This window comes from Conger conger, chromosome 7 (assembly GCF_963514075.1).
Source record: "Conger conger chromosome 7, fConCon1.1, whole genome shotgun sequence".
Taxonomy (NCBI): Eukaryota; Metazoa; Chordata; class Actinopteri; order Anguilliformes; family Congridae; genus Conger; species Conger conger.
Window position 1 is genome coordinate 57,405,670 of NC_083766.1, and position 17,554 is coordinate 57,423,223.

At 44.2% G+C, this 17,554-nt stretch overlaps 1 protein-coding gene across 4 annotated transcripts; it reads left to right on the forward strand.

The window, feature by feature from the left end:
• The first annotated feature begins 89 nt into the window (after positions 1–89).
• Positions 90–16,617, forward strand: LOC133134059 (dynein axonemal heavy chain 10-like). 4 transcript variants are annotated; one of them, XM_061250446.1, is made up of 4 exons: positions 90–640; positions 3,928–4,056; positions 5,188–5,364; positions 16,293–16,617. In XM_061250446.1, the coding sequence occupies exons 1-4, from the start codon at positions 569–571 to the stop codon at positions 16,350–16,352; spliced, it is 438 nt and encodes a 145-aa protein (XP_061106430.1). In that variant the 5' UTR covers positions 90–568; the 3' UTR covers positions 16,353–16,617. The 4 variants fall into 4 exon arrangements, with proteins under 4 accessions (XP_061106430.1, XP_061106431.1, XP_061106433.1 ...); XM_061250447.1 differs by lacking the exon at positions 5,188–5,364 and adding an exon at positions 10,632–10,740; XM_061250449.1 differs by lacking the exon at positions 5,188–5,364 and adding an exon at positions 14,446–14,528.
• The last annotated feature ends 937 nt before the right edge of the window (positions 16,618–17,554 follow it).

The window sequence follows — 17,554 nt, forward strand, 5'->3', positions numbered from 1 at the left end:
CTATATACAGTTCAGTGCATTCTGTTTCAGTAATGGGAGGGACCACCCCCAGGTGCTGATAGTGGTAATCACAGTTGGGATGGCCCAGGAGAGGTAGCTATGACAAAAGCTTATCACCCAAAGAGACGGGTAAAATATATGCACACATCCAGATATCTTGGCGACCTCAGGCGTTAACTCCTCCCGTGGCTGTTAGGCTGCTTCGTGTGGATAAAAGCTTTTACAGAGGCAAAAAGTGTGCAAGTAAACTTCTGTGGCCGTAGGCTCACTTCGAGCCCGAGAAACACAGGAAGTGCACCGGTTGCCAAGACAACCGCAAGCGTCTTTTTCTTCACAGACGTGGACAAGCTCGAATAATATATTATCAGTGCCTAACTCAACTGAAATGTAACTTTTAATTTAATTATAGAAAAATGTCACTCGATGACTCGATGCGTGGAATATCTACGAGATCGCGTGTGCGCCTGTTTTAATCTTGACAACCTCAGCTATTTTGAGGACTTGTTGGGTCGTGGGAATGGCGACGACGCGCAAAAAATAAACCGTTTTTTGAACGAGATCACTGAAGATGAGGAGGTTTCTACGCTTCTGTTTTTCAAGTGTTTTAGGGAAGAAGAGGTTGAATATGAAGTACCTGTTGGTAAGTGATCAGGAGGCCGATAAAGTATTGTGTTAGTTTGTGAAACCTAACGTTAACGTTAGTTAGCCTCACGTTATAATTTATATCAACGTGAGTTAACTCCTACCGTTATCTTGGCTGTCACTTGAAGAACAGGATAGCTACAGAACTAATAATAATACGGCTAAACTTCCCATCTGCAATAACTGTACAGCTGTTAGCTGGTAATTTCAAGATGGTCAAAGTGGATTTTATACCAGGTTTGAGCAATAATCTGTATGGTGTAAATTGCAGGAATGTAACGTTAGCTAACGATACGTTAAACCAACGGAAGAAAGATTCTAGCGAACTTTTAAATTCATTGCTCGCGCAAACTTCTGCTTGTCCTCTGGCGGTCATTAAAAAAACCGTTTGTTGTCAGTAAAATCTTGCAACGACGTCTGTCATTTTAGAAGTCTATAAGCATGCTCAATCCCGGCTCTAATCATGAAAACTAAAAGGGGATGTATACCCTGCTGAAAATAAACAGCTCACCCTAGGTTTTGAAACAGTTGGCTGAACCATTAGACCAGCTCCACACTGAACATGGTTTGACCAGCTCTAGAAACAGCTATGTTTTGAAACAGCTGGTAGCTGGTATTCCAAGCTGGTCGTACCTGTCATTTTTACATTATGATCAGTTGTTAAAACAGTTGGGCCTCAACTAGCACAGCTAGCTAGGTATGGCAACAAAAACTGTCATGTCAATATGTGTTATAACATGGTATGGCTTCTACAGCTTAATGGATCATGAGTCATGACATTGTTGCACTGTTTGCCATAAAGTGTCAAGACTGTTTATGGATTGCATTCTGTTATGCTTATGACAGCTGTCATAACACTTTGGCTTCAGCTAAATTTGGCAAGTGACATAAGCTGTCATATCAACATATGACATCTTTCATAACATTTACCAGAAATATACGTCATTTGACATGAACTGACATCACCTGTTATGTCATCTTGTAACAGCTGAACGCCATGTCGACGACAGTGTTATGACTTATGTCAGCCTTATGTCGAAGGCTTCAAGTAAAGTGTTACCGGACTTACAATTCTGTACACGCTATGTAAATGTACATTCTTGCTAAAGCCAGTGTTATTTTCTGTACATTTTATTAATATATGATCTTAGTGACTCTCTTTTGTTTGCATTGACCTCTATTCTGTGTTTTACTCTCTGCACTGGGGAGACCTGGACCTGAGGGCTAGTATTTCCTTTCCCCCCGTGTTGTTCTATTTGGGTGTCTTTGACTAATATTTAAATTTGTTTGATGATCTGAAACATTTAAGTGTGACAAACATGCAAAAAAATATGAAATCAGGAAGGGGGCAAACACTTTTTCACACCACTGTAGATATAGATGTCAATCAGATATCCATTTTAAAGATTGTTGACACCCACAAATTTGTCCATTTAATTTCACAGCTTGTTTTCAAAGTTGGCAAGCCAGCTGTTCAATACGATCATGACGTTACATTATTGGCATTTGGCAGACGCTCTTATTCAGAGTGGCGTACAGTTGATTAGACTCCCCTGGAGCAACTAAGCAGGGTTAAGGGTCTTGCTCAATAATAAGCATCCCTGTGCGGATGTTATTGTGGCTACATGGGGAACCGAACCACCGACCTTGCGTGTCCCACTTATGTACCCTAACCACTACGCTACAGGCCGCCCTAAAAGATCAGTGTAAATGACGCTGTAAAAGATCAGTGTAAAATACGCTGTAAATGATCAGTGTAAAAGACGCTGTAAAAGATCAGTGTAAAAGACACTGTAAATGATCAGTGTAAAAGACGCTGTAAAAGATCAGTGTAAAAGTACCTGAGTGGCGCCCCTGCTGGCCCTGCAGGTACAGGTAAAACTGAGTCCACTAAGGGCCTGGCCAAAGCCCTGGGCCTGCTGTGTGTGGTCACCAACTGTGGAGAGGGCATGGACTACATGGTGAGACTCTCTGCGATTATACTTCTGTTACTATGTCTGCGTATGCACTTGGGTTCAGTAACCGATTGTTTTTAAATTAAATACGAGGGTTTGTGTTTAGTTTTTATCAGTGTGGTGAGTTAGCTTTGGTGGACACTGCACTTTTCAAATCGCGTTTGTGAATTTTTGGACATTTATTTTGAAGTCAAAGTTAAGACAAATGTTGCTTATGTCTATGATCTAATATTAACGCGACCTGTGCATGCTAGCTTTATCATCATTATTGTTAGCTTTTCAATGTAGCATTATCGTCATTAACGCGACCTGTGCATGCTAGCTTTATCATCATTAGTGTTAGCTTTTCAATGTGGCATTATCGTCATTAACGCGACCTGTGCATGCTAGCTTTATCATCATTATTGTTAGCTTTTCAATGTAGCATTATCGTCATTAACGCGACCTGTGCATGCTAGCTTTATCATCATTAGTGTTAGCTTTTCAATGTAGCATTATCGTCATTAACGCGACCTGTGCATGCTAGCTTTATCATCATTAGTGTTAACTTTTCAATGTAGCATTATCGTCATTAACGCGACCTGTGCATGCTAGCTTTATCATCATTAGTGTTAGCCTTTCAATGTTGCATTATCGTCATTAACGCGACCTGTGCATGCTAGCTTTATCATCATCAGTGTTAGCTTTTCAATGTAGCATTATCGTCATCGCCATTAGTGTTCAAATTAGCATTATCGTCATTGCTGTTACCTGTTCATATTAGCATTGCCAACATTACTCTAAGCTGTTACAATTATCATAATCATCATGAGTATTTGCTGTTAGTTGCATTACCATCTTTACTTTTAGCTGTTGAAATTAGCCTTAATTAATTTCTAGTCATTGTTCACATTGGAGGTGGCACAGATGGTGCAGTGGGTAGCACTGCCGCCTCACAGCAAGGAGGTCCTGGGTTCGAATCCCCGTCGGCCGGGGCCTCTCTGCGGAGTTTGCATGTTCTCCCCGTGTCTGCGTGGGTTTCCTCCGGGTACTCCGGTTTCCTCCCACAGTCCAAAGACATGCATGTTAGGCTGATTGGAGAGTCTAAATTGCCTGGAGGTATGAGTGTGTGAGTGAATGGTGTGTGTGCCCTGTGATTGACTGTGGTACGCCCCCTACTGGCAGAAGTGGGTCCAAGGGCTTCAAGGTAAGCGAGCCTATCCCTGAAGAGTGAATTTAATAAAAAAGCGGCTTGTTTGAGGTAATTTTTCTGTCATTAGCTGTAGCACATGTAACACACGTAAACGTTAGGCTATGTGTGAATGGATGCTCTGTTATGTTTCCGTGGCAGGAGCAGCCGGAGCTGGACAGGTTGTTTGAGAAGTATGTCCCCAAGTGCATCGACACGATCGTGGATGGAGTTGTGGATGGCAAGCAGGAAAAGCTCAAGACCATCGTTCCCCAGACTGACTTAAACATGGTGAGCTGGAAACCACAGGGAGGCACACGGTCGCTGGTTGCGTGTGTAGACGGTCACAGCGTCAGTGGCTGCGTGCAGTCTATGTGTGCGGTTGTGTGCAGTCTGTGTGTGCGTTCTGTCAGGGTGTTGTTGTTTGTGTGTGCGGTCTGTCAGGGTGTTGTTGTTTGTGTGTGCGGTTCTGTGCGGTCTGTCAGGGCGTTGTTGTTTGTGTGTGCGGTTCTGTGCGGTCTGTCAGGGTGTTGTTGTTTGTGTGTGCGGTCTGTCAGGGCGTTGTTGTTTGCGTGTGCGGTCTGTCAGGGCGTTGTTGTTTGTGTGTGCGGTCTGTCAGGGCGTTGTTGTCTGTGTGTGCGGTCTGTCAGGGCGTTGTTGTTTGTGTGTGCGGTCTGTCAGGGCGTTGTTGTTTGTGTGTGCGGTCTGTCAGGGCGTTGTTGTCTGTGTGTGCGGTCTGTCAGGGCGTTGTTGTTTGTGTGTGCGGTCTGTCAGGGCGTTGTTGTTTGTGTTTGCGGACTGTCAGGGAGTTGTTGTTTGTGTGTGCGGTCTGTCAGGGCGTTGTTGTTTGTGTGTGCGGTCTGTCAGGGCGTTGTTGTTTGTGTGTGCGGTCTGTCAGGGAGTTGTTTTTTGTGTGTGCGGTCTGTCAGGGCGTTGTTGTTTGTGTGTGCGGTCTGTCAGGGCGTTGTTGTTTGTGTGTGCGGTCTGTCAGGGCGTTGTTGTTTGTGTGTGCGGTCTGTCAGGGAGTTGTTGTTTGTGTGTGCGGTCTGTCAGGGCGTTGTTGTTTGTGTGTGCGGTCTGTCAGGGCGTTGATGTTTGTGTGTGCGGTCTGTCAGGGCGTTGATGTTTGTGTGTGCGGTCTGTCAGGGCGTTGTTTTTGTGTGCGGTCTGTCAGGGCGTTGTTGTTTGTGTGTGCGGTCTGTCAGGGCGTTGTTGTTTGTGTGTGCGGTCTGTCAGGGCGTTGTTGTTTGTGTGTGCGGTCTGTCAGGGCGTTGTTGTTTGTGTGTGCGGTCTGTCAGGGCGTTGTTGTTTGTGTGTGCGGTCTGTCAGGGCGTTGTTGTTTGTGTGTGCGCTCTGTCAGGGCGTTGTTGTTTGTGTGTGCAGTCTGTCAGGGCGTTGTTGTTTGCGTGCGGTTGTGTACAGGTGCTGGACGGGCTGGATGAGGAAACAATGAGGGAACAACTGGGCATATTATCTGCAGATGTATACAGATGGTGCATAAGATCACTCACTCAACTCGGCAGGACGCCTCACCCCCAAATGCTCCTGACGAGCTTGTTGGCGCCTTGCATGGCAGCCAATCGCCGTTGGTGTGTGAGTGTAAGTGTGTGTATGAATTGATGAATGAGAAGCATCAATTATACAGCACTTTGGATAAAGGCGCTATATTAAACGCCAGCAATTTACCATGATAGAACTTTTAGTCTCCTGCTGTAAAGCTGAGCAGGCTGGGAGCTCTGTGGGTATTATTATGGGTACAGTACCAGCTCATGAAGGTGTGGAGGGCAATGAGGCAGTCTATATGGCTACAAAAAAGACACTGGGAAGAGAGAGGGCAAGAGAGAGAGAGAGAGTTGAGGGAGAGAGAGTTCACGAAATGTGTGACTGGGTAGCTGAATGCAAATACATTGTGAGAAGATAAAACGATATCATCTAGATGGCAGAAAGAACACAAGGCTGTGTAAAACTAAGCTATCGTTACTTAGGGAACGAAAGACAGGGCCACGTAATTACATGACATTACATTACATTATTGGCATTTGGCAGATGCTCTTATCCAGAGCGATGTTCAACAAAGTGCATACCCATAACCAGGGACAAGTGCGCTGAAAGACCCTAGAGGGAGGTACAATTTTAAGTGCTAACAGTACAACAAAGATGAGGACTAGGGCCTATTTGATTAATCTGATTAATTGATTATATTTATATCTAAAAACTGTTTTTGTACCGCACAACGCAAATACATGAACATTAAACAGCTCATCGAGCCAAACAAAACTAGCAAAAAATATCATCCTAGCATTATAACACAAGGAAAGACACAAGTGAGAACAATAATAACAAATCAAATTAAGGTCAACTACAATGACTAAGATTAAGACTTGGATACTGTGGATTGACATGTCTAGTGCACATTGGAAAGCACAGCAAATGATTATGTAGTGCACTAATCATCAAATCTAGACCTCAAATATAAACTCAGCCGTGTGTCGAGGACCCGGCCCTAGGCCCCCCTGATGAGAGATTGACGGGGGATGGGTTAGAAAGGAATGCATTGTTAACCCCTCGCACACGCCATCGAGGTGGTAGTAAGAACGCCCGTAAGAAGAAAAATATGTGGTTCAGAGAATGAGCAGCCATACTTGTCAGTAGAGGAGTCTGAAGTCGGGGGACTTAGATTTAGGGTTTTAAGGAGCAAGGTTAAAGTTCTGACTGAGAATACCCCAACCCTACAGGGGAGGGGCACAATGCCTGGCTAAAGAAAAACAAAAATAAGGAAAACGGAAGGGATGTCAATACCGAAAGAAAATTAATGATTAATGGAGGATGATTTACACTCCGCTATTGGCTGGATGTCCTTTGTAGATCCCTTAAGGCGCCGCGGAGAGGGGCACCTGAAGAGTGTGTTGGGATGGTGGCAGGCTTTAACGTCTGGCTTACATGAAATCAAAGTTTGGAGGAAGTCAAGGAGAGATTATGAAACTGACACAGACACCAGTGATGAATAGGTTCATTAAAAACAACATAAGGGCTAGTGTTTTTCCACTCATATATTAAGTTGGGGGAAATTCCCAAACCAGAGGGGCCCATGAAATAAAATATTGGGGACGGTTCTTTGGAGGTATGAGAAAATGACAATTGGAAAAACAGAAATAATTAATATGGTCATTGAAAAACAAGTTATATAAAAGATAAATGTCTTCCCGCTTGACATAATGGGGACACTTTTGTATACAAAAAAGATATATAAGGGATAAGTTTTTAGACCTTAGAGCAGGATCCCAGAATTTGGCTTCAGAAGATATCTACGAGCTGGTGAAGAAAGATCCACGCAGAACAATTATAACCAAGCTGGAGTGGTAATTATAATCTATATTACTTGTAGAAGTAGGAAAAGTAACATATTATAAGTTTACTTTTATATATCTTTTATTTCTTATTAGGATACTATATAAAGTAGAAAAATGTAGAGAAATTATCATATTTAGATAAATATAATATTATAGGAATAGTTTCTTTTTAAACGTCAAGAAGGGGGAGCTATAGGATAAGGCTAAGGCCAAAGAGGATGGATATAGGAAGGGTGTACCTTGATTTTTAAACATCGTGGTGGAAAGGTAATTTAGAAAGAGCTAAGAGGGGTATATGTAACTTGCATGTGATTAGCAAACTGCAAAAGATGATATGTACACTGTAATCTGTACAACTCTATTCTTTTGATTGATTATAATAAAATATATCTTACTATAATCATATGTGACAAAGAGTCTTTAGAGGAAATACATTGAATACAGGACATCGATTACCAGATTTGCATCACACCCTTCACTTCGAGACTGGGCTGGAAGTTCAGTAGAACTTACCAGGGCTCCAGGACGTTCGGAGTATTTGATTTCGTCCCCGAGACACCTCATGGTGAGGTACTGCTCGTGGGAACGTGAGGTCTGAGCTCGGCAAGGGGTCCGTGGCTCACGACACGTGCTTTTCTTTTCTCTCGAGAAATGAGCTGATTAGTGCTGCTGATTGGCCAGACTGTCTCCACACCTGATTCCCAGGTAAAGGGAGGGTGGTGAACCAGCAGTTACTACTGGACCTCGAGGACCGTGATTTGATGATCCTTGATGTATGCCTAAGAGGGATTGATAGTGCAGGTGGGGTAGCAAAGAAATGTATGAATAGGGTTGTCGAGAGCACTCTGCCCTAAAGAGACCCTTTGAAGAGTAGGTTTTTTGGAATGTTTTTTCTCTTTTTCAAATGATCTTGAACTCTAGATTCTAACATTACTTAGACCTTAAAGCATTAAGGGGAGAAGGAGCTCGATCTCATGCAGGACTCGAAACAGCATTGTTAATGTTTGTGAGCTTTATTTCATGAGCCCACAGGGAGAGCAGGGGTTTGTGGGACAGGGCAGCAGCAGCGTCCTCTTCGTGCCGAGTGGTCCTGGATGGCGATACTTTAATGCCAAAAGTCAAGCGCACAAGCAATGAATCTGAGAGCAGAATTCCTCCTGCTTGCACACTGAATTATGCTCTTCGCTCTCAAAGCTTGGCCCGTTCGTGCCCAAGTTCTTTCTACAGAAACATGACTGCCAAAGGTCCAGGCAATATTAGCCGGAAATCCACAACTAAGTGCCCGTTTAACCAATCAGATCATTACTGATCTCATTGGTTGGGTAGGTAAGAGGCATAGAACGACGGTTCGATGCAACATTGGCATGATAGCCAGCAGAGTTCACAAACTGTGTAGCTACCTCTCCTGATTCTCAAGTTTGTGGCCATTTTTGTGGTGCTGACAATGTATGAGCTAACTTCCTTATTTTTGCGTACCTCCATGTTTCGATAACATAATAAGTTTGTCACTGTTACAGGCAAGTAAATACCTCGAATCTTAAGAGGTTTGATTTGTGCCAAAAATGTGACGTATGACAGGCAGAGGACAGCGACTCACGTATCGCAGTAAGCCAATGACACAGCGACTGCTGACCGAACAGCGGCACTGATCAGCCAGCATCGACGACTGATGAGCAGACAGTGGCGAATGACCATGCAGGAGCTACTGACACCCCTAGGCTGGGAACTCACTCGCCTGGACTAGCGACCCACCTGCCTGGACTAGCGACCCACCTACCTAAACTAGCGACCCACCTACCTGGACTAGCAACCCACCTACCTAAACTACCGACCCACCTACCTAGACTAGCAACCCACCTATCTAGACTAGCAACCCACCGACCAAAACTAGCGACCCACCTACCTAAACTAGCAACCCACCTACCTAAAAAGTAGCGACCCACCTACCTAAACTAGCGACCCACCTACCTAAACTAGCAACCCACCTACCTAAACTAGCGACCCACCTACCTAGACTAGCGACCCACCTACCTAAACTAGCAACCCACCAACCTAAACTAACGACCCACCTACCTAAACTAGCGACCCACCTACCTGGACTAGCAACCCACCTACCTAAACTAGCGACCCACCTACCTAGACTAGCAACCCACCTACCTAAATTAGCGACCCACCTACCTTAACTAGTGACCCACCTACCTAAACTAGCGACCCACCTAACTAGACTAGCGACCCACCTACCTAGAGTAGCGACCCACCTACCTAAACTAGCGACCCACCTACCTAAACTAGCGACCCATCTACCTAAACTAGCAACCCACCTACCTAGACTAGCGACCCACCTACATGAACTAGCATCCCACCTACCTAAAAAGTAGCGACCCACCTACCTAGACTAGCAGCCCACCTACCTAAACTAGCGACCCACCTACCTAAACTAGCAACCCACCTACCTAAACTAGCGACCCACCTCCCTAGACTAGCGACCCACCTACCTAGACTAGCGACCCACCTACCTAAACTAGCGACCCACCTACCTAGACTAGCGACCCATCTACCTAAACTAGCAACCCACCTACCTAGACTAGCGACCCACCTACCTGAACTAGCGACCCACCTACCGAGACTAGCAACCCATCTACCTAAACTGGCAACCCACCTACCTAAACTAGCGACCCACCTACCTAAACTAGCGACCCAACCCCACTGGGTAGCTAGTCTAGGCAGGTGGGTCGGTAGTCTAGGCAGGTGGGACGCTAGTCTAGGCAGGTGGATCTAGGCAGTCTAAGTGAGTGAGTTGCCGGCCATGGAGTGTCAGTAGCTGCTTGCATGGCCTCTTATTCACCACTGCTGCCTCATCAGTCACCGTTGCTGGCTGATCAGTTGCTGCTCTCGGCTCAGCAGTTGCTGCATCATTGGCTTACCGCGATACGGGAGTAGCCACCCTTGGCCTCTCATACGTCTGATTTTTGGCGCGAATCAATGGGCATGAGATTAGGGGTATTTACTGGCCCGTACGAATGACAAACTTGGTTATGTTATCGAAACGTAGTGGTATGCAAACATAAGGTAGCTAGCTCATGCATGTTGCCAGATACACAAAAATGGCCACAAACTGTGAGAATCAGAAGGAGATGTAGCTACACAGTTTATGAACTCTGCTGGCTATCACGCTAATGTTGCGTGTGCTCCGATGGGATCTAGACAGGACCATCATTCTATGCCTCTTACCTACCCAACCAATGAGATCAGTAATGATCTGATTGGTTAAACGGGCATTTTTCTATTTCCAGCTAATATTGGCTGGATTTTTGGCAGTAATGTTGCTCTAATGTCGTCTAGACAGGACCATCATTCAGTGGAGCCTATCCCAGCATACATTGGGCAAATGGCAGGAATACACCCTGGACAGGTTGCCAGTCTATCGCAGGGCACACACACCATCACTCACACACTCATACCCATGGGCAATTTAGACTCTCCCATCAGCCTAACCAGCATGTCTTTGGACTGTAGGAGGAAACCGGAGTACCCGGAGGAAACCCACGCAGACACGGGGAGAACATGCAAACTCCGCACAGAGAGGCCCCGGCCGACGGGGATTCGAACCCAGGACCTCCTTGCTGTGAGGCGGCAATGCTACCCACTGCACCATCCGTGCCCCCCAACTTTTGAGCATCCATCCATCCATCCATCCATCCATCCATCCATTATCTTAACCCGCTTATCCTGAACAGGGTCGCAGGGGGACTGGAGCCTATCCCAGCATACATTGGGCGAAAGGCAGGAATACACCCTGGACAGGTTGCCAGTAGGAATTCACCCTGGACAGGTTGCCAGTCCATCACAGGGCACACACACCATTCACTCACACACTCACTTCCTGTGAGGCTGCAGTGCTACCCACTGCACCATCCGTGCCGCCCCACTTTTGAGCAAGCAAAGAATAAATCTTTGTGCAAGTAGGCCAAATCTGAGTGTGCGCACAGAGGTTGGGTGTGAACACGATAAATCTGTGCACAAGCAACCGGAATTCTGCTCTCAAATGCATTCATTGCACGCTTGAATTTTGGCATTACATTAACGCCATAGTCCTGGTTCAAACTTCCTGCATGGAGAAAAAAAACGGTGATCACAATCTGCCTTAGCCATCCCACTCTGCAGGGCTGCCCAACCTTGTTCCTGGAGATCTACAGTCCCATTGGTTTTCACTCCAGCCCTAATTTGGTGGACCTGATACTACTAATTAGCAGCTCAAGTACATTTCTCGCTGTTAGATGAGGTGTGTTTTGTTTTGGTTGGAATGAAAACCTACAGGATCAGGACGGAAGATCTCCAGGGATCGGGCTGAGCAATGCCGAAACCTTACACTGCCTGAGTGATTTTACTCTACAGCCAATATCTCAGATTGGGAGGCCGACAGCTGGACACCAGTAACAGACAGACGCTCCTGTTAGCCGCTGAAACACAAACATAACCATGACAGATAGGCATGCGGGGAACTGACCTCTGAAATGTTGCTGTTGTCTTAGGAGAGGCGTGTGAAGCCTGGCTGTAGCAGGCTGTTGATGTATTTCAGGGTTCTGGGAGAAAAACCCGCTGGTCCTGTGGAGACAAACCTCGTCAGACTCGTCCTCCGTGATGATTGTTTTGGAGTCAGATAGTTCAGACTTGTCCTCAGCGATGATCGTTTTTGAGTCAGATAGTTCAGACTCGTCTACAGGTTGTTCTGAGTCAGTGGGTTCTGTCTGAACCTCCTCCATCATCGTTTCGGAGTTAGATAGTTCTGATTCATCCTCATCGACGATCGTTTCGTAGTCAGATAGTTCAGATTCATCCTCATCGACGATCGTTTCGTAGTCAGATAGTTCAGATTCGTCCTCATCGATGATCGGTTTGTAGTCAGATAGTTCAGACTCCTCCTCATCGACGATCGTTTTGTAGTCAGATAGTTCAGATTCATCCTCATCGACGATCGTTTCGTAGTCAGATAGTTCAGATTCATCCTCATCGACGATCGTTTCGTAGTCAGATAGTTCAGACTCTTCCTCATCGACGATCGTTTCGTAGTCAGATAGTTCAGATTCATCCTCATCGACGATCGTTTCGTAGTCAGATAGTTCAGATTCGTCCTCATCGATGATCGGTTTGTAGTCAGATAGTTCAGACTCCTCCTCATCGACGATCGTTTTGTAGTCAGATAGTTCAGATTCATCCTCATCGACGATCGTTTCGTAGTCAGATAGTTCAGATTCATCCTTGTCCACAACTGTTTTGGAGTCAACTGGTTGAGATTGTGCCTCCTCCACAGTTAGTTCGGAGACAGTGCCCTCCACAGCTGGTTTGGAGATGATTTCCACCACAGTTGGCTCAGTTGGCGGGTCAACCAAGGGCTGAGGGTCACAGGAGATGAGTGTAAATGCAAACATATTCCCACATGGATACGTTATATAGCCCTGGTGTTGTGGTCTATCCACTGTGTTACCATAGTCTAGGTACGTTATGAGCTTTCCCCCAAATCAAGACCAACATTTTATATTTCTGAGGTGTAGCATTTGGAGCATATGAACCATTAAAATATGCAAGTGTTGAAATGACTTTGTTTGTATAATGGAAGCTACTATTGGTGGACAGAGGATGAAGATTCCGTGATCCCTCCAGCAAGCTGTGGAAAAAAACTAACTCTCTGTGTAGGAGAGGAATATTTTGGTCTTGCGCATATAGGTAGATAAGCAGTCTACTTTGAGCAAAGATGGAAAGATATTTTGGTCTCACCGGGCAAGTATCGCAGGGCTGGTTGGTGTTGGTGATGGAATGGAGGTCCTGCTCCGCCTTAATAATTTCTAGCTGGCTCTGCATCTCGGCATCCTTATGGACCGGACCCTGTTCACCCCTCCTGGGGACCCAGTTATTCTGAAAGAGATAAGAGAGGGGACCTGTTACCCAATACTTCCATACTAACTTGCAACGGAAGAGATGACAGAATGGTAGGAAATGATGAAACATAGGCAGAAAAGTAGAAAAGGTCGGTAGAAAACAGGGAAGAAGGGAGGAAAGGATTTCTAAACAACTACGAACTGAGGCCAGAACTGAAGTAAAGGTGTGCTACCTGTGGCAGATCCAGATCCAGATCTTGTAAGATGAATGTGGGATCAAGGCAGGGGACGGGGACCTGAGAGGGAGAAATGAAAAGATCAGATTCCATAACCCGCAGAGGACACTCAGAAATATAGTGACAGTGGAGGTACATTTTTGTACTTCAAGGATCAAATTTCCCAAAAGTACCCTGAAAGTAGAGTAATTTACACCCTTTGGGTACAAATGAGTATGTTTTCCAAGCAAAAATGGTACAAATTAATTATAAATGATATATACGGTACTGCCACAGTAACAAGCATTTGTAGCTTTTAGGCAATTTTTGTAGCTTTATTTAAGACTATAGAATATAACTCCTAGCTACTTAGAAGCCTGGGAACCAACTGCAATTCTGAAGCCAATGCTTTAGTCAAGGGCAATCAATGGCAGGAGTAAACATTTAAAAGTCAAATGTCCCAGGCTTACCTGTTACAATAGGTAACCTCTAAAGCATATACCATAGCATGGACATAGGATACTCACTTCCTTAAGGCTGTGACACAGCAAAGCATAGGTGCTGGCAAATTTGAGCTCACAAATGGCTTTCTCAACGATCATACTACCAACACCCTCAAGCCGAGCCTCTGTATTAATTGAGAGCTCAGTGACTTGGTTCATGAGCCGCTCAAACTTTTCGATGGCCAGCTTGTTGTGCTGAGCATTGGGCTGAACAGCTCCTCGGTCACGGTCTCCTCCGGGGCCTGTTCCGGAATATTCTTCCTGGTCCAACTAAGTTTTAACTTCTTTGTGTCGGCAGCTGTTTTTTCGAGTTCCTGCTCTCAAAACAAGAGAATGAGGGAAGGTGGAAGGCTGTTTTGCTAAAATTGTGTCACAATTTCTGAAGGTAAGACCTAGAGGTGGACAGTTGAACAGTTTGAGGATATTTTGTGATTTTCATATTCTCATACAATTTATTAATTAATTAAAATACAATGGTGATCAAAATACCTGTTCTCCCCATCCCTTTGTGATCGATGACTTCCAGGCATGTAACGCCTTGCGAAGGGTGACATCTGTACTGATGTCTCCACTGACTCTTCCTGTTCTCTCGCCTTGCTCTGAAATTCCCGTAACAAGATTTCACAAGTCAAAGATTTATACAGAAAATATACAGAAACAAACCAATACTCTCCACCTAAAGCACACATCAAGGTAAAGTGGTCCATAAAGCCCCCGGCCTACCTCTCCTCCTCAGAATCTCATCCGGGATATCCGGTGGTGGGGTGAGCGGATCATGGAGCAGAAGGAGCTCTTCCCGGGAGAATGAAATCCGGGCAGGTAAACTACCTTTGATCATGCTCGTTGGTGTTGATTCTCAGAAGCCTGCAATGGGGCACAGACGAAAAGGATGTTTAACCCTAAAACAGTTTATTGCTCCTGTTTAAGCCTGTTTACTACCTTTGAATGAGTAGATTAATTATTTAATCCTTTGTCTCAAAACGGCAGGGAAGGGGAAGACAGTTTAAAGATTTTTTTTGTTAAAAGCAAGATATAGATATAGTTTAAAAGTTCAGCAGAATGATGTGATTTTGATTTAGAATAAAAATAAATTAATAATAATAATAATAATAATAATAATAATAGTAATAATAATAATAATAATAATAATAATAATTGGTCAAATGTTGTTACACGTAGGCAATATTTTTTAGATTTTCTCAAATGAAAATGTTTAGGTTAATTCAAATTAAGCTGACAACCTATTATAAGCGAATTAAGTGTAACAAAATTGAAGGTTTATCAATGAAAATTCAAAATACTAGAAAATTGGTGAATGCGCCATTTAAGCGTTTTAAAAAGACATCTGTTCGTATGAGGCCCAACGTATAGTCATTTAAGAGTTTCCCACAAGAATAATAATAATAATGTTTAAAGTACTGTTGCTCCTATAAGTGGCAGTTGATCATTAATGTGTGCATTGCTATAAAATGTAGCCTGGAACGAATCATAGCAACTACCAATAACCTGCATTTCAACCACTCAAACACTATATTGATATTATATATTATTGACATAAGACAACATAGTATCCTACCTTTTTCATTCAAAAACGACGCACTTGAACGAAAGTCTTCAAATACACTTTTAAGCATAATTCGTTCTTTAATGAATTGATTTATATAGTCTTCATCAATATTAGACTATTGCGTCACAGAGGGAACACAAGCAAATCGCTCTGTACTGCTACGTCATGAATCAACAGAGTTCTGGGTTGTCATGGCAATCTGTGATGCGTCCAATGCCTGCTATAATGTTAGTGTTCCGCATATTCACATCGTGGTTTACACAATCATCAATTTTATCGGTGGAGTCGTCCGGATAGAGACACAGACACAGTTGTCAGATAGCATTTATGCTGAACCCGTTCTCTTGCCCTGCAAAAAATATTGACGAATTGTATCCCCAAACAGCAGTAGTATGTGGAAAACAGTAAATGGTAAAACACGTTTGTGTAGAGTGTAATGAGTAATTTTAAGAAAGTGCAAGACAATTCACGGTTATAACATCCACATGCTTACACCTCGCGATTTACTCGTGACACGTTTATTCAGTTGTAATTCACATTCAGGACTGTGAGAGGCGGCAATGTGCGTTAGGGCTTCGAGTATCCCGGATATGAAAAGAAGCAGCACGCACGATGAACTGTAAACATAATTGCCAGTGCATCAATACTTTTATTTTTAAACTTGATTTTGTCAAGTGTTATAGAAACTTTGTACTTTCCGGTTGTAATGTAATTCGGTTGAAGCCTGCTTAACATTAGGAGGTTTAGGTCATGCCTAACATTTAGCCTTGACTAGCATGCGGTGTCGTAACATTACTTGGATGGATGGATGTTATAACTGCCACGTTCACACGGCCGTCTCCCGCCGCTGTCTGGTGCTGAACGCCAGAGGCGGTATCGCGCCAGGCGTGACGCGGACCCCGAGAGGAGGCGGCGGTACCTGGAGATATATATAAGTAATAAATAGTGAAATTAATAATATAAATATGTTTTACCGGTAGGCTTACAGCTGTTGTGACAATGTTTTTGATGATCAGGAATTGCTGGAGAACAACAGGCCTGGCCACAATGCCCATGGAGGAAAGGACTCTCTTTGACCCCCTGCGAGAAATCAGCGTGTTCGAGCAATGGGTAGGAATTGCCGAAATCGAGGATTTTATGCGGCTCGTTCCCGAGGAAGCTTTGGACGAGAGCAGAACGTGTGCCGACACTGACGCTGTGGTGAAGGACGGCGATGACGATGATGAAGAGTGATTATTCAGTGATTCATGTATGTTTCATGGTCAGGCACACCTGACCATGTCGACCACAGGTGCCTGAGACATGCGAAAGCCAGAAGTTAAATAAAACAATGTCTCCTGCTGTGTTTGCAACTTTTATTGATTGAAACAAACGGCTTACGTTCCGCACATATCTGTCCTTCATCGGGAGACACTGTTGTGGAGTTACTGTTTTATTTCTGAAAATTATTTTTAAAATGTGCTGCATAAATAATGTGTGATTCTCTCATGACATTTTTGTGAACATTGCTAGTACCCCCTGCACTCCCTCTATTTGTACACACATTTCATTTGAATTGTCATCTTAAGTGCTGCTCCAAAACTTCTTTCACTCTTGAGGAAGACATTTGCAGTCTTCTCAGTCTATGACAGCCACCTTGCGAAATGTCCAATGCAGTGGGTCTTTGGATACTGGGAAATTATCAAGGCAATTACAGTTCAAAATACTATGTTTTAAGGATGCATTTTTCAGATATTGAAACAACAAAACACTGTTGTCAAATGCATTTAGCCAATTTTCTTAAAAGTGCACTGATTTACTACTGTATACAGTTCAGTGCATTCTGTTTCAGTAATGGGAGGGACCACCCCCAGGTGCTGATAGTGGTGTCTGAAATTAGGGACCAATACACCGGCACAGGATAATCACAGTTGGGATGGCCCATGAGAGTGAGCTTTGACAAAAGCTGATCACCCAAAGAGGCGGGTAAAATATATGCACACATCCAGATATCTTGGCGACCTCAGGCGTTAACTCCTCCTGTGGCTGTTAGGCTGCTTCGTGTGGATAAAAGCTTTTACAGAGGCAAAAAGTGTGCAAGTAAACTTCTGTGGCCGTAGGCTCACCTCGAGCTCGAGAAACACAGGAACTGCACCGGTTGCCAAGACAACCACAAGCGTCTCTTTCTTCACAGGCGTGGACAAGCTCGAATAATATATTATCAGTGCCCAACTCAACTGAAATGTAACTTTTAATTTAATTATAGAAATATCTACGAGATCGCGTGTGCGCCTGTTTT